Genomic DNA, 18,344 nt, shown 5'->3' on the forward strand with positions numbered 1-18,344 from the left:
AGAAGGCAGTGGGAATAGTAAACGGAGACGTCTGGATTTTTGTCTGGGCATCCCGGCTCCAGAGCTAATGTTTATAATCACGGTGCTCTTTTATTTTGCTTTATTTCTCAAGGTTGTGAGATGGCGTGGTGTTCTTGCCCTTTGAGAATTTGAACAAATAGTTCAAATATTAAGTAGTTTTTGTTAAGCGGAGGTTGTTTTAAAAAGCAATATGAAGGGGCGCCTGGGTGGCGCAGTCGGTTAAGCGTCCGACTTCAGCCAGGTCACGATCTCGCGGTCCGTGAGTTCGAGCCCCGCGTCGGGCTCTGGGCTGATGGCTCAGAGCCTGGAGCCTGTTTCCGATTCTGTGTCTCCCTCTCTCTCTGCCCCTCCCCCGTTCATGCTCTGTCTCTCTCTGTCCCAAAAATAAATAAACGTTGAAAAAAAAATTAAAAAAAAAAAAAAAAGCAATATGAAGTTCTCGTTGATTAAAATGGAAAAGAAAATGTTTTTGTTATCTTTTGGTAGAAATGGAAAACCCTCCCCAAAGATTAATACTGCTTGATTTTGAGGACTACGACTGGAAATGAAATTGATTAAAAGTCCTCCAGGCGTTCTGGGTCACTGTCCTGCTGGCTTGGATTTTTCTATTCTCATCCTTCTATGATTTGCGGAAAATCGATTTATAAGTTACCAAGATACACCTTGGGGATGGGAGTACCCTGCTCATTGTGCAACAGAGTGCCCTTGTACATTGACTGCCAGGCCCTACCAGAGAACCCTGGAATTTTCTTAAAGGTCGAGGGTGTCATAATTTCCTCCCTACCTCTTGCCAAGAGAAGACCTCATTTTGGACCTTGAGTTTACCTCTGTGTTTCTCTGATAGCCCTTGGCCATAGTCTAAGTCACAGAGAGACGATGAAGAATTCATTCATTTGAAGGGACATAAACATATTTGCTGATTAGGTGACCTGAGGTCCAGATTTGGTTCTGTATTATCCAGTGGTGGGAGGGGTATGGGTGAGGTCATAGGCGATAAGAGACTGGCCATGTTGATAACTGTTGACTTGGGTGGTGGTTCTTAGGAATTTATTGTACTGTTCACCACTTCTATTTATGTTTGGCATTTTCCATACCAGAAGCGTTAAAAAAAATCATTTCTTCACGAAGAAGTTGTTTGTTGAGTATATATTATATGCCGGATGCTGTTCTAGGTGCTTGAGATAGTCAGTCAACCAGAGAATGAGAAATCTTTGCTTTGTAGAACGTACATTTCAGTTGTGCATGGGGTGAGGTAGAGAGGACAGCACAAGGTAAACAGGAAAAATTCCTGAATCTTATGGTATTTTAGAAAGTTTCAGGTGTGCTGGAAAAGAAAAGAAAAAAAAAAAAGACAGAGTAGATAGAAGGATGTAGAATGATGCAGGAGAGGGCTAGGGTCTGAGCACTAGGGTGTGCGTGTTGGACAAGCACATGTAGAAGATGTAAAGGAGTTACTGGGAGGAGGATGAAAACCTGGGAGAGGAAAGTTTATTAGGGAGGATCAGGTGCTCAGTTGTGTCAAATGCCACTGGGATCCAAGGGAAAAACCCCATAGACTGTGTCAACTTCTCACTTGGTCATCTTACCCAGCAAATGAATGGAGAGTCTCTTATGTTGGTACTCAACAACATGGCGGCAATGATATTCACAAAAAGTTGACACAGGAGTGGAGAAAAGGCGACCGAAGAAACCTGACATGGGATGCTGTTTGGTAATGAACTCTCTTGCGCGCGCACGCTCTCTCTCTGTCTCTCTCAGATACGAACTTTTGGAAGGCAAAGGCTTGCTTTTCTTTAGATCTCCGGGGCTGGCCTAAATACGTGGCCTAACACGGCACTTACGTATCTGCTGGATGAATGAGTGAGGAAAATGGACATGAAGCGATGGAGTGAAACAATGACCTACCATGTGGGGTGTCCAACACTTACAACCAGAATTCGGTTGCAAACACAGACATCAGGAGGTCATCTGTAGGAAAACACAGGAATTTCCCTCAATGAGACTGACAACCAAAAGTTGGGGCTCTACCCCTCCACCCCCCCACCCCCCCGATTTCTATCTTTGTTATAGAATCCATTATAAGACATTATAGGACCGATCATCCATTAGTTGATTAGTCGCTGTACTGGCCTCAGTCATGGGAAGGTACACATCTTTATAGAATGGAAAGACACATTAGAATAAGCAGATTTTTTTTTTTTAATTAAATAAGAGTTGCCTTTTTTTTTTTTTATAGAGACATAGAAATGGGAGGAAGTTAGTGAATGTACAATAGAAAAGTTGACCAAAAGTAATTTTTTGAAGAAAAAGAAATCTTGGCTATCATGGTTTCACTTTACCAAGCTTATGATATAAATCGATCTTTGACACGGGTGGCTGATGTCGCCACAATATAGGTGGTTATTCATCTTTCTTTCAAATGGAGACGGGATTACACGGGTGACCGAGAGTATTTACGCGCTTCATGGTACCTTCTGGAAAACCCAGGGTGAAGAAACTGGTGTCGTCATGATACCACACTGGAGGGAAAGAGCCAGCCCTGAAACCTCAGAGCCCGAGGACAGCATGAGTCGCTCCAAGACATCCAAGGACACAGAACAGGAGCAGGCGGGCGGAAGGACGGAGGGAGGTCTTACCCAACGCGGCGAGCAGAGCCCCGGACAGCTCTTGCCCTGGAGGCAGAGCCGCCCGCCCGCCCGCCTAGCTGCAGCACTGCCTCTTGCAACAGCACTTCTGCTGACAACAGCACTTCTGCTGGCAGCAGCCCTTCCCGCAGCCGCACGAGCCGCAGCCACACGAGCGGCGGCAGCAGCAGACCACGGGGACGCTGCAGCAGCCCCCGCAGCAGCCGCAGCAGCAGGGACAGCAGCTGGAGCAGCAGCCCACCCGGTAGCACCTGCATGTGGTGCAGCTGCCGCAGCCGCCGCCGCAGCCACCACAGCCACCGCCGCAGCCACCGCAGCCACCGCAGCCACTACTGCAGCCGCCGCAGCCACCGCCGCAGCCGCCGCAGCCACCGCAACTTCCGCAGCCACAGCACCCCATGGTGTCGGCAGAGAGGATTCGGGAGAGGGGAGGAGGGAGACTCAGGAGGTGAGGGAGGTCTGGTGCCGCCTTCTGCAGGGGGAGGGGCTTATATATCCTCTTTGGGACCCTACCGAGGGCACGTGGCCACTTCCTTGTTGTGGTTTCCACCAGCTTCCCTGGCAGAATGTCACAAGACCCTGAATGTATTTCCTCACCGAGCACCTCTGACTTCATAGGACCGCTTGTTTTCACATTCACCTCTTCCTCAAGTTGTGCTTCTAATAAAACAACGCGTTTCTCAGATGTTTCATCTTGTTTGAATCCAGCAGCCTTCAAGTGCAAGTAAGACACATACACACACACACACACACACACACACACACACACACACACACACACAGAGTCTCACGTGGCCAGAGCTCATCTGTTTTGTGAGCATCAGGATCCCTTGGTGCCAATGATTATCTTTTCCTTGGTTGCACGGGGCCCCTTCTCTGCTTGCACATGGTCTTTGCTGGGTGCCAGGGAAGGTGGGACCCCATGTGCAGAAGCAAAGCACCCACATTTGTCTCTTTTCACATGTCAGAAGTTCTGAGGCTAAAGACTCCAAGAGTTTCCCTCGTTGAGTTTCAGATTCACTTTGTCCTTGGCTCATGGGTCCAAATACGGGAAAGTCACTTGAAAGCGATTGCTCTGGGGTGGGAGGGTTTGTGCTGATTTATTTCAGCATGAGCTTCCCACGCCGGGTCATGACTCCCTGTGTTCTGTGCTCATGGGGTAGTGGACAGAGCCACGTTGGCTCCAAGGCCCAGAGAAAGCCGTGGTTCCTCTGTGACTCAGTTTCCTTAGTTTAGGTTAAGTTATGTCTACTTTATTTTTTAATTTATTTTTTTAAAGTTTAGTTATTTATTTGAGAGAGACGGAGACAGAGCGAGAGGGAAGGAGCAGAGAGAGAGGGAGGGAGAGAGAGAGAGAATCCCAAGCAGGCTCCGTGCTGCCAGCACAGAGCCCAACGTGGGACTCCAACTCATGAAAACGTGAGATCATGACCTGAGTCCAACCAGGAGTTGGACGCTTAACAGACTTAGCCACCCAGGCTCCCCAGTTAACAATTTTCTTAATAATATTTTCTTATCTCTGGCTTATTTTCAAGTAAGAACATGGTATATAGTATACACAACATACAACACTTGTGTTAATCGATGTTGTATGTTAACATGAGGGCTTCTAGTCAACAGCAGGCTATCAGTATCGAAGTTTTAGTGGAGCCAAAAGTTATATGTAGAGTTTTAAATGTGCGGGGCTCGGGCGCCCCAATCCTGCATTGTTCAAGGGTCAACTGTATATAATTTAATCCTGCCTAGATTCGTGTTGTCACACCTAAAATGATCACAGCAAGATCTTGACTATTACTTATTGGGCTTCCTAGTAAATATGGGAAACTTACTTTGCCACTGTAGCTTCTACTTCTAGCTTTTCTAGAAGAAAAACTAACCAGGAGTATACAATATAGGATTCCACTCCAGGTACTTTACCACGTTTAGTGTCGGCACCGTCCTCAGAGGTAAATGCCATTAGCAGTTCTGGTTCAAAGGGGTCAAGGTACATGCTGAGTGTCACATCTGGGGTCTTAGCCAGGATTCCAACTCTGCTCTGCCTCACTCTGGCGGAACAGAGCAAAGGGACGATCATGTCTCTTTAATTCTAAGATCTGCTCTGTGTGTTCAGAACCTACAGCTGAAATCTCCAGGCTCCGTTTTTCCTTTCAGTTATAGCTTTGAGGTTTGACATCATGAGCAACGGTGACAATTACCTCCTATCATATTTAACATACGCTGTGTAGAACAACGGCTACTTGAGTTTTCTCTGTGGGAATGCCTGCAATGGCTCGCACCTACTCAGTCACGCGTCACTTCTGAGGGAGTTCCCGTGTCTCCTTACTGCTTGGGTGCCCTCTGCAAATGTCACCGTAGGTGGCAAAGCCTGGGGGAATGGCGCATGACCTTTGTTTTCATGACCAAGCTTAATTTCTTGGTTGTTTTTTCATACTTTGTAGTATACCGTAATCGGTCACTAACAAAAATGGTACTTACCGAACGCTACCTCGACACCACTGTTCTCCTCACCTGTGGCCTCTTGGAAGATTTCTGCTCTTATTCAAGGCTCAATGAAAACATCTTCTGTGTACCACCATTGCCCACAAAACATCACTCACTCTTTCCTTCCCACTTTTTCTACTCGTTTCTGATGTCTTCATGTCGCCTTCTCTGTGTTACTGCCCCGACTGAGCTCCTTGAAGTCTGGGATCATATTTATTTCTATTCGCATCCCGGTACCAGGAACACAGAAGTGAATTGATAAAGGGGCAGGCTGGTGAGAGTTGAGAATGGTGCAATGGACTGAAGGTTTATATCCCGCCAAAATGCATGTGCTAAATCCTTAACCCCCATTGTGATGGTATGAGCAGGCGGGGCCTTTGAGAGGTGATTAGGTCATGAGGGTGCAGCTGTCATGAGTGAGATTAGTCTCTTATAGAGGGACCCCAGGGACTTCCCTCAGCCTCTTTCCACCTTGTGAAGATACACTGAGAAGTTCGCAGCTAGGAAGAGAGCTCTCACCCAAACCCACGATGCTGGCATCGTCATCTCGCATTTCCGGCCTTTGGAACCGTGATTGTTACTGAGTCACCCAGTCTACAGTATTTAGTTAGAGCAACCCAAACGAAGACAGATGTGATCGGACAAAATAACGTGGGCCGAAGAAGAATCATCCTAGAGGCTTCCAAAAAGAAACTGAAGAGGAAGTGACAGACCTTGAAAAAGATGGGGTCTTCCTGTCCCATCTATAAGCAACAGGAACTGAGGGGGAAAGAGGGCCAGGGTACGGCCTGGGCCAAAGTAACAAGATGGCAGATCTGTCCCCGGCATTCTCCAGCTCCGTTTTTACGGCGTCTTTCCTGGAGCATTGCCTTTCGATTCCTTGCAACTTAGGCCTCGTGGAAGCCATTTTGGGTTCCCTGGGGCACAATGGTATAAAAAGTTAATGTCCCCAGGCCCCTTTTTAGCAGTGTTCGTGCAGCCAGGAGTCAGAAGGCAAGCCTGCTGCTCCAACCATGGCACCCGCCCCTTCCCCTCACCAGGCATCTCTGGCATTTCTCCATATTCCTTTTCTCTCTCCCCACCCCCACCCCCCCCCCAGCCCCGCCATGGGGATGAAAGATGGAATGGTGGGTTGTGCTAAAACAAGATAGGTCCCGTGGCTTTCGTGTATGTGTGTGAGTGTATGTGTGCTTTGCTCTTTCTACTTCATTTATTGTTTAAAGTTTATTTGCTTATTTTGAGAGAGAGAGAGAGAGAGAGAATCCCAAGCAGGGTCCGAGCTGTCAGCACAGAGCCCGACGTAGGGCTTGAATTCACGAGCCATGAGATCGTGACCTGAGCTGAAGTCCAGTGCTCTTTCTATTTCACTTTTAAGAAGGGGCTGGAATTTCGTTTTGTTGGCATCACCAGACTTTGCTGTGGTGTTCCTACTGCTGCCTCCTTGTGGTATTTGACAGAAAAGAAACTGATGAGAGCACAAATCAATTCACTCCGACAGCATTTCTGGAGCACCGAGTCCTCATCAGCATGGTGGCAGGGCTGTGTAAGAGTGGGCCAGGCCCTCCTGGACTCATTCGCCAGCCACCCCGCGTACTCCACTCCTTCACGATCATATGTCCCAGGGGTTCTCTCCAAACACGTAAAAGGAAAGGAGGATTCCGTGCAAAATACTTTTGCAGCCTTCAAGGGGCTATTTCTAAACATGCATCCTTTCCCAGAGTGCTCTGATGTGGGGCCTCTGGATCTCAAGGAGAGGGTGGCGATTCTGCCCCCTGGGGGACTTCTGGCAATGTCTGGAGACAGCTGGGTTGTCATAGCTGGGAGAGAGGTTGTCACAACCAGCTAGTTGAGGCCCAGAGGCCAAGGCATAGGCCATCCCCCCACAACTAGGAGCTGTCTGGCTGAAAATATCGGCAGTGCCGAGGTTAAGAACCCCTACCACACTGTTGTATCTTTCCAAAGTATTTTCTCATGTAGTTTTTCAAAGTGATATAGTTGCCTGAGACTTGGTGCAAAAAATTATTTCTCAATAATGAAGTCACATTCAGCTCCTGACACGTATGATGTTCCTTGCTAGGAGGTTCTATAGTGGACTATTTTGTGCCATTATTTGGTCTGTGATTTAGAGCAGGAATAAGGCTGGGAGTACAGCCAGCATAATGCACATTCTCTATCAGAGCATATGGAACGTGCAATATGGGTCATGTCAGTAGCTTTCAAATGTGCCTTGAGGGGCACCTGGGTGGTTCAGTTGGTTAAGCATCTGACTTTGGCTCAGGTCATGATTTCACTGTTTGTGGGTTTGAGCCCCACGTTGGGCTCTGTGCTGACAGCTCAGAGCCTGGAGCCTGCTTCCGATTCTGTGTCTCAGTCTCTCTCTCTGCCCCTCCCCTGCTCATACTCTGTCTCTCTCTCTCTCTGTCTGTCTCTCAAAAATAAAAATAAACATTAAAAAAAAAAAAAAAGACTGAAGCAGAAATCGGCACTTCTTAGGGCAGTTGGATGGCTCAATCAGTTTAGCATCTGACTCTTGACCTTGGCTCAGGTTGTGATGGCACGTTAGTAAGTTCAAGCCCTGCATCGGGCCCTGTGCTGACAGTGTGGAGCCCACTTGGGATTCTGTCTCTCTCCCTTTCTCTCTGCCCACCACCTCCTGCTTGCTCCCTATCTCTCTCTCATAATAAATAAAAATAAACATAAAAAAAAAAAAAAGAAATGGGCACTTCTTGCCTGGCCCAAGTCTGTTTTTTTTTTAATAGTTTTTTCTTTTTTTCTTTTAAAGTTTATTTATTAATTTTGAGAGAGAAAGAGAGCACGAACATGGGAGGGGCTGAGAGAATGGGAGAGAAAGAGAATCCTGAGCAGGCTCTGCACTGACCACGCAGAGCCTGATGTGGGGCTTGAACCCATGACCTCAGCAGCTAGACGCTGTTCTAGGGACCGAGAGTACTTCAATGAACAAAGCAGATAAAAATTCTTATTGTCCTAGAACTATTATGCTCGTTGTGGGAGGGGGACTATATCCTTATATGTTAGAGGTTAAAGACTACACGTACAAATGGCCAATGGCCCAGATATAAAACAAAACTCTCACCCATAATGGGCAGCAACCAGCCAGGAAACCAACCTTGATCTAAGGAAGCTACTGAGGCAGCCAATGTACTACCCACGAGTCAGACTTATATAGTCTGACCACCATCTACAGCAAACAATCCAGGAAGCCAGATGATAACTCCTGTAATCTACCCCAAACGGTCAGGACCTGATCAGTAACTGCCAGCTTCCCAAATTTTCATCCCCGCTTCCAGCTTAGGACTAACCATGGAGATCCACGTATGCACCCTCCCCCCCCCCCCGCCCCAACCAGTAACATCGGGTACCCCGCTTCTAGTCTGTGTCCATCTTCCCCAGGTCACAGGGTCCCAGCAGGGCACACCTGAGACCTCTCCTTTTCCACTATAAATCTCTCCCACATTCAAGCCTCTGCCCAAACGCAAGAGACAGTGGCCGACCCCTTTGCTGTAGTGAGCTCCGAATACATAAATAACCTTTGTCTATTCTCTTCGGTCTTCATTTATTTCCACAAGGTTTACTCTCTCTCCTTCTGCCCCTCTGCCCCTCTCATGCATGCTCTCTCTCTAAAATAAAATTAAAAAAAAAAAAAAATAGAAAACCCTGGAAACAATGGAAATTTCCGTCATCCAGAGAGTAGATGAACAAATGAATCTTAGTATGTTGACATAAAAGAATGCATATAGATGTAAGAAATCCACGTCCAAAGAAAAGCAAAGAAATAGTGAGCACAGACATTAGAGTAATGACTACTTTGGGTGCAGGGGTGCAGAAAGAAGGGTTGGGATGGCGACCTTTTAGTTAGGATGGGTTAGTTTTAGTTTTAGAAGGGTTGGGATGGAGACTTTTAGTTAGACTAGGATGTCAAGGTTTTGTCCCATTATATTACTAAAATAATTAGCAAATTAAATAAAGAAGACTATGCTTAGAGCGTATTATGAATCAGAGATTATGGCTCATTGTTTTCTGGGCTTTGAAAGGCCTTAAAAAAATAAAGTACTGTATTAAAATATAGTATCATGGGGGGAAAAAGAGCAGTATAGGAGAGATTTGGATTGCAGGGAGGGTGAGTAGGATTTCGATTTTATTTTTTTATATATATGTTTAAAAGTTTATTTTTAAAAGTTTATTTTTTTGCATCCATATTATTTTTAAAATATATATTTTTAAAAGTTTATTTATTTATTTTGAGAAAGAGAAAAAGAGGGAGAAGGAGAATGGGGGAGGGACAGAGAGGAGAGAGAGTCTAAAGCAGGTTCCATGCCCAGCGGGGAGCCCGACTAGGGGCTCGATCCCATAGCCATCACCACCTGAGCCAACATCAAGAGTTAGACACTCAGCTGACCGAGCCACCCAGGTGCCCCAGGATTTCGATTTTAAGTTGAGTGATTCAAATAGGACTCTTGGAGAGTATGGGTGACATTTGAGCACAGACAAGGAGTGAACCATCCAGTGGCAAGGTCAAGAGCATTGTGGACTGTGGGACTGTAACAGATGAGGGTGCTGGGAGCAAGAGTTCAGCAAGGTGATGAGGAGATTGTAGCTCCCCATGTTAGTTTCGGTCACTGCAAACGTCAGCCTTGCCGCTGAGTGTCCTGGGCAACCTGGGGAGGGTGCGAGTTAGAGATGAGACCAACTGCCTTTTCACTGCAGAAGGATTACTGTAAACTGTACCTTGAGAGCTGACTATGGGGAGAGGCTGGTTGGGGGCAGCTCTACCCTGAGTCTGAGGAACTCTTGCTGGGGGTGGCGATGGGGGCTAGACCTTTGGGGGAGGGGAGCAGGTGGTGAGCGGGTTGGATTCCGATGATGCCACCCATTTTGCTGATCAATCTAACGCAGGACATGCGAACAAGATGGGAGTCGAGGGGTGCCAATGTCTCTTTGGCCTGGGTCACAGGAAGGATGAAGTCATGCTGGAGAGGATTAACCGGGAAGGGTGTATCTGTGAGAAAAGCATTTTTTTTTTTTTTGGTGGGGGGGGGGCGGGTACTGGTAGGAAGATCAAGAATCCGGTTTTCGGCTTGTAGATGGTTTCTAATATTTTGCTATTATAAGCGATGCTGTAATGAATGTCCAACATAACCCACCCAGGCATTGGTTCAAATCCCAGGGTTCAAATCCCCTTTCTAAAGTTACTAGTTCTGCAGTGACTTCACCTTTTTGGTCTCCTGATTTCTGAAATGATAATAATAATAATAAACCTAACCAAAATGGTTATTCTGCGGAATCAATGCCCAACACAAAAAAGTAAGAGCTTATTAAATGTTAGCTGTGCATTGCATCCTTTCTCTCTTCTTTTTTTTTTTTTAAATTTTTTTTTTCAACGTTTATTTATTTTTGGGAGAGAGAGAGACAGAGCATGAACGGGGGAGGGGCAGAGAGAGAGGGAGACACAGAATCGGAAACAGGCTCCAGGCTCCGAGCCATCAGCCCAGAGCCCGACGCGGGGCTCGAACTCCCGGACCGCGAGATCGTGACCTGGCTGAAGTCGGACGCTTAACCGACTGCGCCACCCAGGCGCCCCTCCTTTCTCTCTTCTGATATTTCCTTGGAGCAACTTCTTAAAGGTGGAATTTGCTAGATCAAACGTTATCCCCGTTGTGCTGATGAAAGTTACAAAATTGCTCTCTATAAAGTGTTCATCAGTTGTTCCCATCCACTGTGCGTGATGCTTTCCTTATACTCTGCAACCAGCACTAGACATGATTAAAACAATACTTTGTTAATATAACAGATGAGAAAAATTCGTGTTTTTCTTGATTATTAGTGAAGTTCATTGTAAGAAAAAAATGTGTTTTATATTATGGATGCAAATATATATAATGAGCTCCCACGTATCCAGCTTCAACGATGTATTCTGAGCCAATTATTTTGAAGCCAATTTGTAAGAATTAAAGTATAACTGCAATACCATTGTTATGCTGAACAATTAACAGTAATTTTTAATTAACTTCTAGTAAGTAGCCATGCTCAAATTTTCACACATATCTTACTCTAAAAACAGTTATCTAATTAGGGTTCTGATAAGACTCACGTATCCCTGCAACTGACTGAAGGGCCCGTACAATCTATTCTTTCTTTTTTTTTTCTTTTTTTAATGTTTATTTATTTTTGAGAGAGAGAGACTGAGACAGAGCACAAGTACGGGAGGGACAGAGAGAGAGAGAGAGAGGGAGACACAGAATCTGAAACAGGCTCCAGGCTCTGAGCTGTCAGCACAGAGCCCGACGTGGGGCGGGGTGGGGGGGGGCTCAAACTCACGAACCGTGAGATCCTGACCTGAGCCAAAGTCAGACACTTAACCGACTGAGTCTCCCAGGTGCCCCTATAGTGTCTATTCTAGCCTGCAGCTCCCCTTGAAGCCCTGTCCACCTTCTTGCCACTTGTCTTCAGTGTAGCATTAATTTTGGGCGACTGAGTGTTGGAGTTGGAAGACTGCACCCCCGTGGAATCATTTAACACCCTGGATTTCCAGTAGTCAGATCCACCTGCCACGATTCAGTGTCTAGTTTTGGACAAGCCTGCTTCATAGGCGGTGTTGTGTTCTTCCATCAAGAGGCATCTATTTGTCTCACTTGTGTGACGTTGGGATCCATGATTAGTCACTACCTACATCCATGAATTCATTAGGGCTGGATTTTCCTTCCTCTGTATTACCTGGACTCCGTCTGCAGAGAGAAATGTCCTCTTCTCTCTTCTTTGGCTACTCTGAGGTACGTTTTATTTCGAAAAAGGCAGAACAAATGCCTGATTCTCCCTCCCACCATTTTTAAAAACGAGTTTCAAAATAATGTGCTAATTTTCTGGCCTCTTCCAAAGATGACTAATGAGGTTTTTTATTTCTTTTTGGTATTACTATGAACTCATGTATTTAAAAATATTGAATGTGTCTCTGTACTTTGCAGCTATTGTTGTTTCTGACGTTCAGATTGTCTTCTCAATACGACTCCGTTACGTTTTGTAGCTTCCTAGTTTTTAGAATGACAAGAGGGCTGGGGCTCATCTTGTCTATTTTATGACCCAAACCAGGAACAACCCAGTTTTCAAGGAGACTTGGTTTATGTTTTTTTTTTTTTTAAATACTGATTTGCCCTTTGTACATTTTTTTCCATATGGGTTTGTAAGAACTGTTTACACATGAAGATATTTATCTTTTGTCTGTCAGATGAGCACATACAGTTTCCCAGCTTAAAAAAAATGGAGACTTTGTTTATTTTGAATTGTTGGCAGACATTTAAATGTTTAAATGCTGTCCAGGTGCCCCAGCAAATACTTAATATAAGGATAATTATGTATAATTAAATATTACATTAAAAATCAGAATAAAGTCTATATTTTGTAATAATCTTCATTTTGTCATATAAATACACAGAAGATAGCACCATGGTTATTAAAAGGGAAAGAGTAGATTAACAGTGGACGAAACTGGTGGGCATAATACTAATTAGTCGATCACATTACCAGTAGGGGTAAACTGACATTGCATACTTCTCAACGCCAAGTTCTGAGGAAAAAAAAAACAAACAAACACCTGTGTAGTACTTCTGCAAATATGCCTAACTTGAATTTGATCATGAGGGAACAAACACCCAAATTCATTTTAAAGGTGATTTTGCAAAAACAACTTTGCCAGGAGAAAAATAAAATGTCGGAGGCCAACTTAAATTACATAAGATACATCTTTGATTGGACCCAGGTTGAAAAATTATTAAAAATGTCAATAAAGGCGTGCCTGGGCAGCTCAGCTGGTTGAGTATCCAACTCTTGATTTCGGGTCAGGTCATGATCTTGCAGTCATGAGATCGAGCTTCGAGTCAGGCTCCATGCTAAGCTTGAAGCCTGCTCATGATTCTGTTCCTTTCTCTCTGCCCCTCCCCTGCCATGCTTTCAACCCCTCAAATAAATAAACAAACAAATAAATAAATAAATAAATAAAGTGAATATATAAATTACAAAGCATCCTTGGGATGGAGAAATTGAAGATTGTATATTACACAGTAGCATGTATCACTATTATGTTTCTTAAGTGTGAAAATTGTGTCATTGTTTTGTAGGAGAATATCCCTTTTGGCCAATGCATGCCAATATTTTTAAGGGTGAAGTTTCATATTTGCAGCTTACTCTCAAATGAGACGGACAGATAAAGATAAAGCTAAGACTGGCAAAATGTTAACCATGGGTGAACTTCAGTGAGTGGTGTATAGGATCGTGCAATATTTTCACAATTTCCTGTGGGTTTGTAATTCTCCAAAATAAAAATATTGGGAAAAACAAAAAGAATAGGAAAACAATGGAAGGAAATATAACAAAATGGTAAAAGTGGTTATTATATGCAATGTTAACTTGCGCTCTTGTAATTTTCTGTGTTTTGAAATTGTTTATAATGAATTCACATTATTTTGAATTCATAGAAAATATTAAAAAAAATTTTTAACCTTTATTTTTGAGACAGAGAGAGACAGAGCACGAAAGGGGGAGGGTCAGAGAGAGGGGGAGACACAGAATCCGAAGTAGGCTCCAGGCTTTGAGCTGTCAGCACAGAGCCCGATGTGAGGCTCGAACTCACAGACCTCGAGATCATGACCTGAGCCGAACTGAGATGCTTAACCGACTGAGCCACCCCAGGCGCCCCAAATAGAAAATATTTTTAAAAGAAGGGGAGAATTACCACTCTATTTTCTTCATTTTTCTCTCTCAATGTTTCACGTCAGTTTCCATGATTTGAAGTCACAGCAGGGGGACTCATAAGTTAGGGCAGCAATTCATGCCTTTATGTGGCACTTCCTCACAAATTTGGCAAAGTGCTCTTAACCAGTGAAGAATGGAACGATCTTCACCTCTGTTGTGAGTGTGTTTGGGAACAAGTTCCTCTCATTTGGGTGTGTTTCCTTAGAAATCTGAAGGACAGTGTAGGTCTAATTCTCCGACTAAAGAAGGACCTCCAGGAATTTGAAAACCTGCAGAGAACTAGCTTTGGATGAATTATTTAATGAAACCCATAACTTGACTCTAAGGAATTCCCTATTTTTTCCCAAATGGCTTTACTCTCAGCCCAACCCGAGACATTGAACATTCTGGCCAATTTGAGGTCAGACACCTGCACCTTGCACAGCAATGAAGGCAGTCACTGTCACAGTCATGGCCACTATTTTGCCTGGACTCCCTCAGCCTCAGGTCCAGAGCTGCTGTGTGTAATTGAAGAGACACAGTGAGTCCGCAGAAGCACAAGAATTCAGAGCACTGCTCTCCCTGACTATGAACGCTCCCCGGGGCTTTAATACTTCTCGGGGGTGATGTCACAGGAACACTATAGTGCTTGGTGGTGCCTTTGCCATCTACAAGCCTGTGGGATTTCCATCAGTTAGGTCTTTCTTCCTAAACTCTTTTGTACCCCCATGGGCACCCCTCTCATGCACACTTGCTGATAATACCTTTCGCTTGACTGCGTGTTATAATTTTGGGGGTAGGTGTCTATTTACACAAATGATCTTGTTGAGCTTTCAGATATTCCCTTCTAAGTTCACAGGGATCTCACTCTTTTTTTTTTAATTTTTTAAAATTTTATTTTTGAGAGAGAGAGGGAGAGGGAGGGAGAGGGAGTGGATGGGGGAGAGGCAGAGAGAAAGGGAGAGAATCCCAAGCAGGCTCCATGCTGTCAGCGCAGGGCCCAACGCGGGTCTTGATGTCATGAACCGTGAGATCATGACCTGAGCCAAAATCAAGAGTTGGATGCTTAACCGACTGAATCACCCAGGTGCCCCTTTTTATTTATTTATTTTTATTATTTGGATCTCGCTCTTTTTTTGACTACTGCGCAGTATTCTGATGTAGAGAGACAACATTTAATGTGACCTCGATAGCAGACATTTAGTTTTTTTTCCTAGTCTTTAACTATGCTGCAACGAATAGACTTACCAATAATACGTTTTTGCCCAAGATGTGAGATTTCTGAGTTCAAAGGCAGGCACTTTAAAAAAAACGTGCAGATTGTTAGATTGCTGCCCTGAGAAATAGTGCCATTTAGAACTCTCATCAATATTGGAGAAAAAGGACATCTTTTCCATGCCCATGCCGACAGGCTGCTACTCGTTTGCGAAAATAGCTAGTGGGGACTAGACAAAAACTGTTCAAGAGATTTTTGCAGGATAAACTTCCTAGTTATCCCTATCCATGCTTATTTAATGGAAACGTGGTGGTGGGGTGTGTGTGTGTGTGTGTGTGTGTGTGTGTGTGTGATATCCTCTACGGAAAATCCTTTCTGCAAATGGGATGACAGCCTTTACCTCAAAGCTGCAAAGCTCAAAAGGCTGATTTGCATACATTTAATATGAAAATAAAGTTCTTTTTTTTTTTTTTCAACGTTTATTTATTTTTGGGACAGAGAGAGACAGAACATGAACGGGGGAGGGTCAGAGAGAGAGGGAGACATGGAATCGGAAACAGGCTCCAGGCTCTGAGCCATCAGCCCAGAGCCTGACGCGGGGCTCGAACTCACGGACCGCGAGATCGTGACCTGGCTGAAGTCGGATGCTTAACCGACTGTGCCACCCAGGCGCCCCAAATATGAAAATAAAGTTCTAAATTGAGGAGTGGTATTACGTTCTCTTGTAAGGGAATACTGAGGTTGTAGGCAGACCTTGACTTCGCTATAAATCTGTGGAATTAATCTTTTGTAACTGAACTAGAATTTTTCATTCAGTTGAGGAAATCCACTTGTGGAAAAGACACCATTCCCACATCAAATTCAAACTGCATATGAAATCTATATGTTCGTGAAGTTATTTTACCTTGGAAGGAATATGCATGGATGGCAATAACAGAAATTCTAGCACCCAGGGTGGATTCTATCGAGCCTTGTGTGTGCTTAGCTATTATTGTCAGTCTACTTAAGACATTCTTGAAAAACACGAACATATTATAAGCTACAATATAGATGTGAGACTGATAAAATATTGAAGAATCTAGTGTTGATTAATGTAGGCCTTCCATTACAGGCATAATTGGTGTTCACAATAAATGCAGGCAACCCCGTGGGGGGTGGGGGTGGGGGACGCTGGGGGCGCTCTTTTCTCCCTGCTCAACACGGCCTGTTCATCCTCCCAGAGAGGTAACCACCAAATAAGAGGCTTTTGTGAGTCAATATTTTAAGGACGACCTAGTATAGTTTATTAGACATTTAGAAGGTTGCTGTGTAATAAGCAGAAATACAAAGCGGCAACTGAGAAATGGGGAATCCATCGCACTTAGGCACGGCAAAGGCAGACATTGACGGGGGAAGGCAATGAACACGGAATGAAATGGTCTTACTGGTCTGAGCTCAGGGCGGCTGCAGGCTGCTCTTCCGGGGCTGGCAGGGGCTCACATCTTTTAGTTTAATGATTCCTTCGGGTTTAGACACTTCTGAGGTGTGAAGTCTTGAGCCACCTGAAGCAAAAAGAGAAGACGCACAGGCAAGGTCCCAACACAGAGCTCAAAGCCATCAAGCTCACGCAGCAGGGCAGGTAGCCGGGGAGCAGCAGACAGGGACCGGGTGACGGAGTCTGCCCCCCAAAGCTCCTGCCTGGGGGTCGGTGCCAGGACAGCCCCTCCGGGGTCAGCCAAACCGCCAGCGTCTGCCCAATGTGACAGCCGCCAGAGCTATGCAGAGGAATGATCAAGATGTTCTCCGTCTTTCCCCACCGGACGGCCTTGTACGGGAGGGTCTGGCTCTTGCTCTCCAAGGGTGAAGCCTCACGGACATTTCAGAGTATGAGACACTTAACCGAAGAGAAAAATCCCAGGGAGTTCAGGTGACGAGGAGACAGGGGAGCAGGCAGGTGGGATGGAGGGAAGCCTTAGCCATGGGGACCAGCAGACGCCCCTCCCCCCGCCCCCCAGCACCCGCACCCCGCCCACCGCGCGCCTAGCTGCAGCACTGCCTCTTGCAACAGCACTTCTGCTGACAACAGCACTTCTGCTGGCAGCAGCCCTTCCCGCAGCCGCACGAGCCGCAGCCACACGAGCGGCGGCAGCAGCAGACCACGGGGACGCTGCAGCAGCCCCCGCAGCAGCCGCAGCAGCAGGGACAGCAGCTGGAGCAGCAGCCCACCCGGTAGCACCTGCAGGTGGTGCAGCTGCCGCAGCCGCCGCCGCAGCCGCCGCCGCAGCCACCACCGCAGCCGCCGCAGCCACCGCCGCAGCCACCGCAGCCACTACCGCAGCCACCGCCGCAGCCGCCGCAGCCACCGCAACTTCCGCAGCCACAGCACCCCATGGTGTCGGCAGAGAGGACTCGGGAGAGAGGAGGAGGGAGACTCGGGAGGTGAGGGAGGTCTGGTGCCGCCTCCTGCTGGAGGGGGGTTTATATACCAACCCCACAAACTGAGCTCCTGCCTTATTGTTCACCCCTCTTCCTCGTAAACACCTCATGAGGCCTCTCACACCCTTCCTTATTGGAGTCTTGGCCAGTTCACCTTGCTAATTTTAACTTTGACTTGTCTCTGAAACCTATATTTGGATTAGAACACACGTCCAAGAGGTGTGAGCCCTTGAAAACATAAATGCATATATATTTTTTGCCCCAGGGCCTACTCCAGTGCCTGGCCCATTGTAACTATTTAATAGATAGTTGTTGAGGTAAATAAATGCCTGAAATATTTAGGAGCAATCTTTTTTTTTTTTTTTTTTTTTTTTTTTTTTTTTTTAACATGGGAGTCTGAGTCAAGAGCCAAATAAAAGTCCTGTGTTTCTGTATATACTTCTTGGTTATCCAGGTTAAAAACAACAACAACAACAAAACATTATTTTTCTCTCTACTGGGATTCATGACACCCCCTCCCCCGTTGCAAACAAAACAAAACAAAACAAAACAAAACAAAACAAAACAAAATCTTTTGAAAGAATAAGTGAAAACCAGAGTGAAAAGAGGAAAAAGTAAGTGTCCGTAAATGCATTCTATCTCACCTGAAAACGCGGATATGCTTTTCCCGGCTCCCTGAGATTTGTTGTTTGTTTTTGTTTGCAAGAATTGCTTGGTCATTAACACATTTCTTTTTAACTTGTCTAACGTCAGATGCTAAAGACAGAATTGTGCACAGCCTACTCCTAAATCATCTGTCAAGAGAAATTTCTACTGTAGTTTGT

At 45.4% G+C, this 18,344-nt stretch overlaps 1 protein-coding gene and 1 long non-coding RNA gene across 2 annotated transcripts; both read right to left on the reverse strand.

The window, feature by feature from the left end:
• Positions 1-1,037: 1,037 nt before the first annotated feature.
• LOC123599579 lies at positions 1,038-5,447 on the reverse strand. The gene is made up of 3 exons (XR_006713210.1): positions 5,142-5,447; positions 1,608-1,989; positions 1,038-1,345 (listed from the first exon to the last, which is right to left on the reverse strand). It is a non-coding gene; the product is annotated as an uncharacterized LOC123599579 (long non-coding RNA).
• Positions 5,448-17,124: 11,677 nt separating this feature from the next.
• On the reverse strand, positions 17,125-17,475 carry LOC123596950 (small cysteine and glycine repeat-containing protein 4-like). The gene has a single exon (XM_045475156.1). The coding sequence runs from the start codon at positions 17,473-17,475 to the stop codon at positions 17,125-17,127; it is 351 nt and encodes a 116-aa protein (XP_045331112.1).
• Positions 17,476-18,344: the final 869 nt, after the last annotated feature.

The sequence above is a fragment of the Leopardus geoffroyi genome, chromosome C1 (assembly GCF_018350155.1).
Source record: "Leopardus geoffroyi isolate Oge1 chromosome C1, O.geoffroyi_Oge1_pat1.0, whole genome shotgun sequence".
NCBI lineage: Eukaryota > Metazoa > Chordata > Mammalia > Carnivora > Felidae > Leopardus > Leopardus geoffroyi.

What these genes read in the sequence shown, in the direction of transcription:
- LOC123596950 (XM_045475156.1), bottom strand. Translation starts at nt 17,475, where the DNA reads ATGGGGTGCTGTGGCTGCGGAAGTTGCGGTGGCTGCGGCGGCTGCGGC.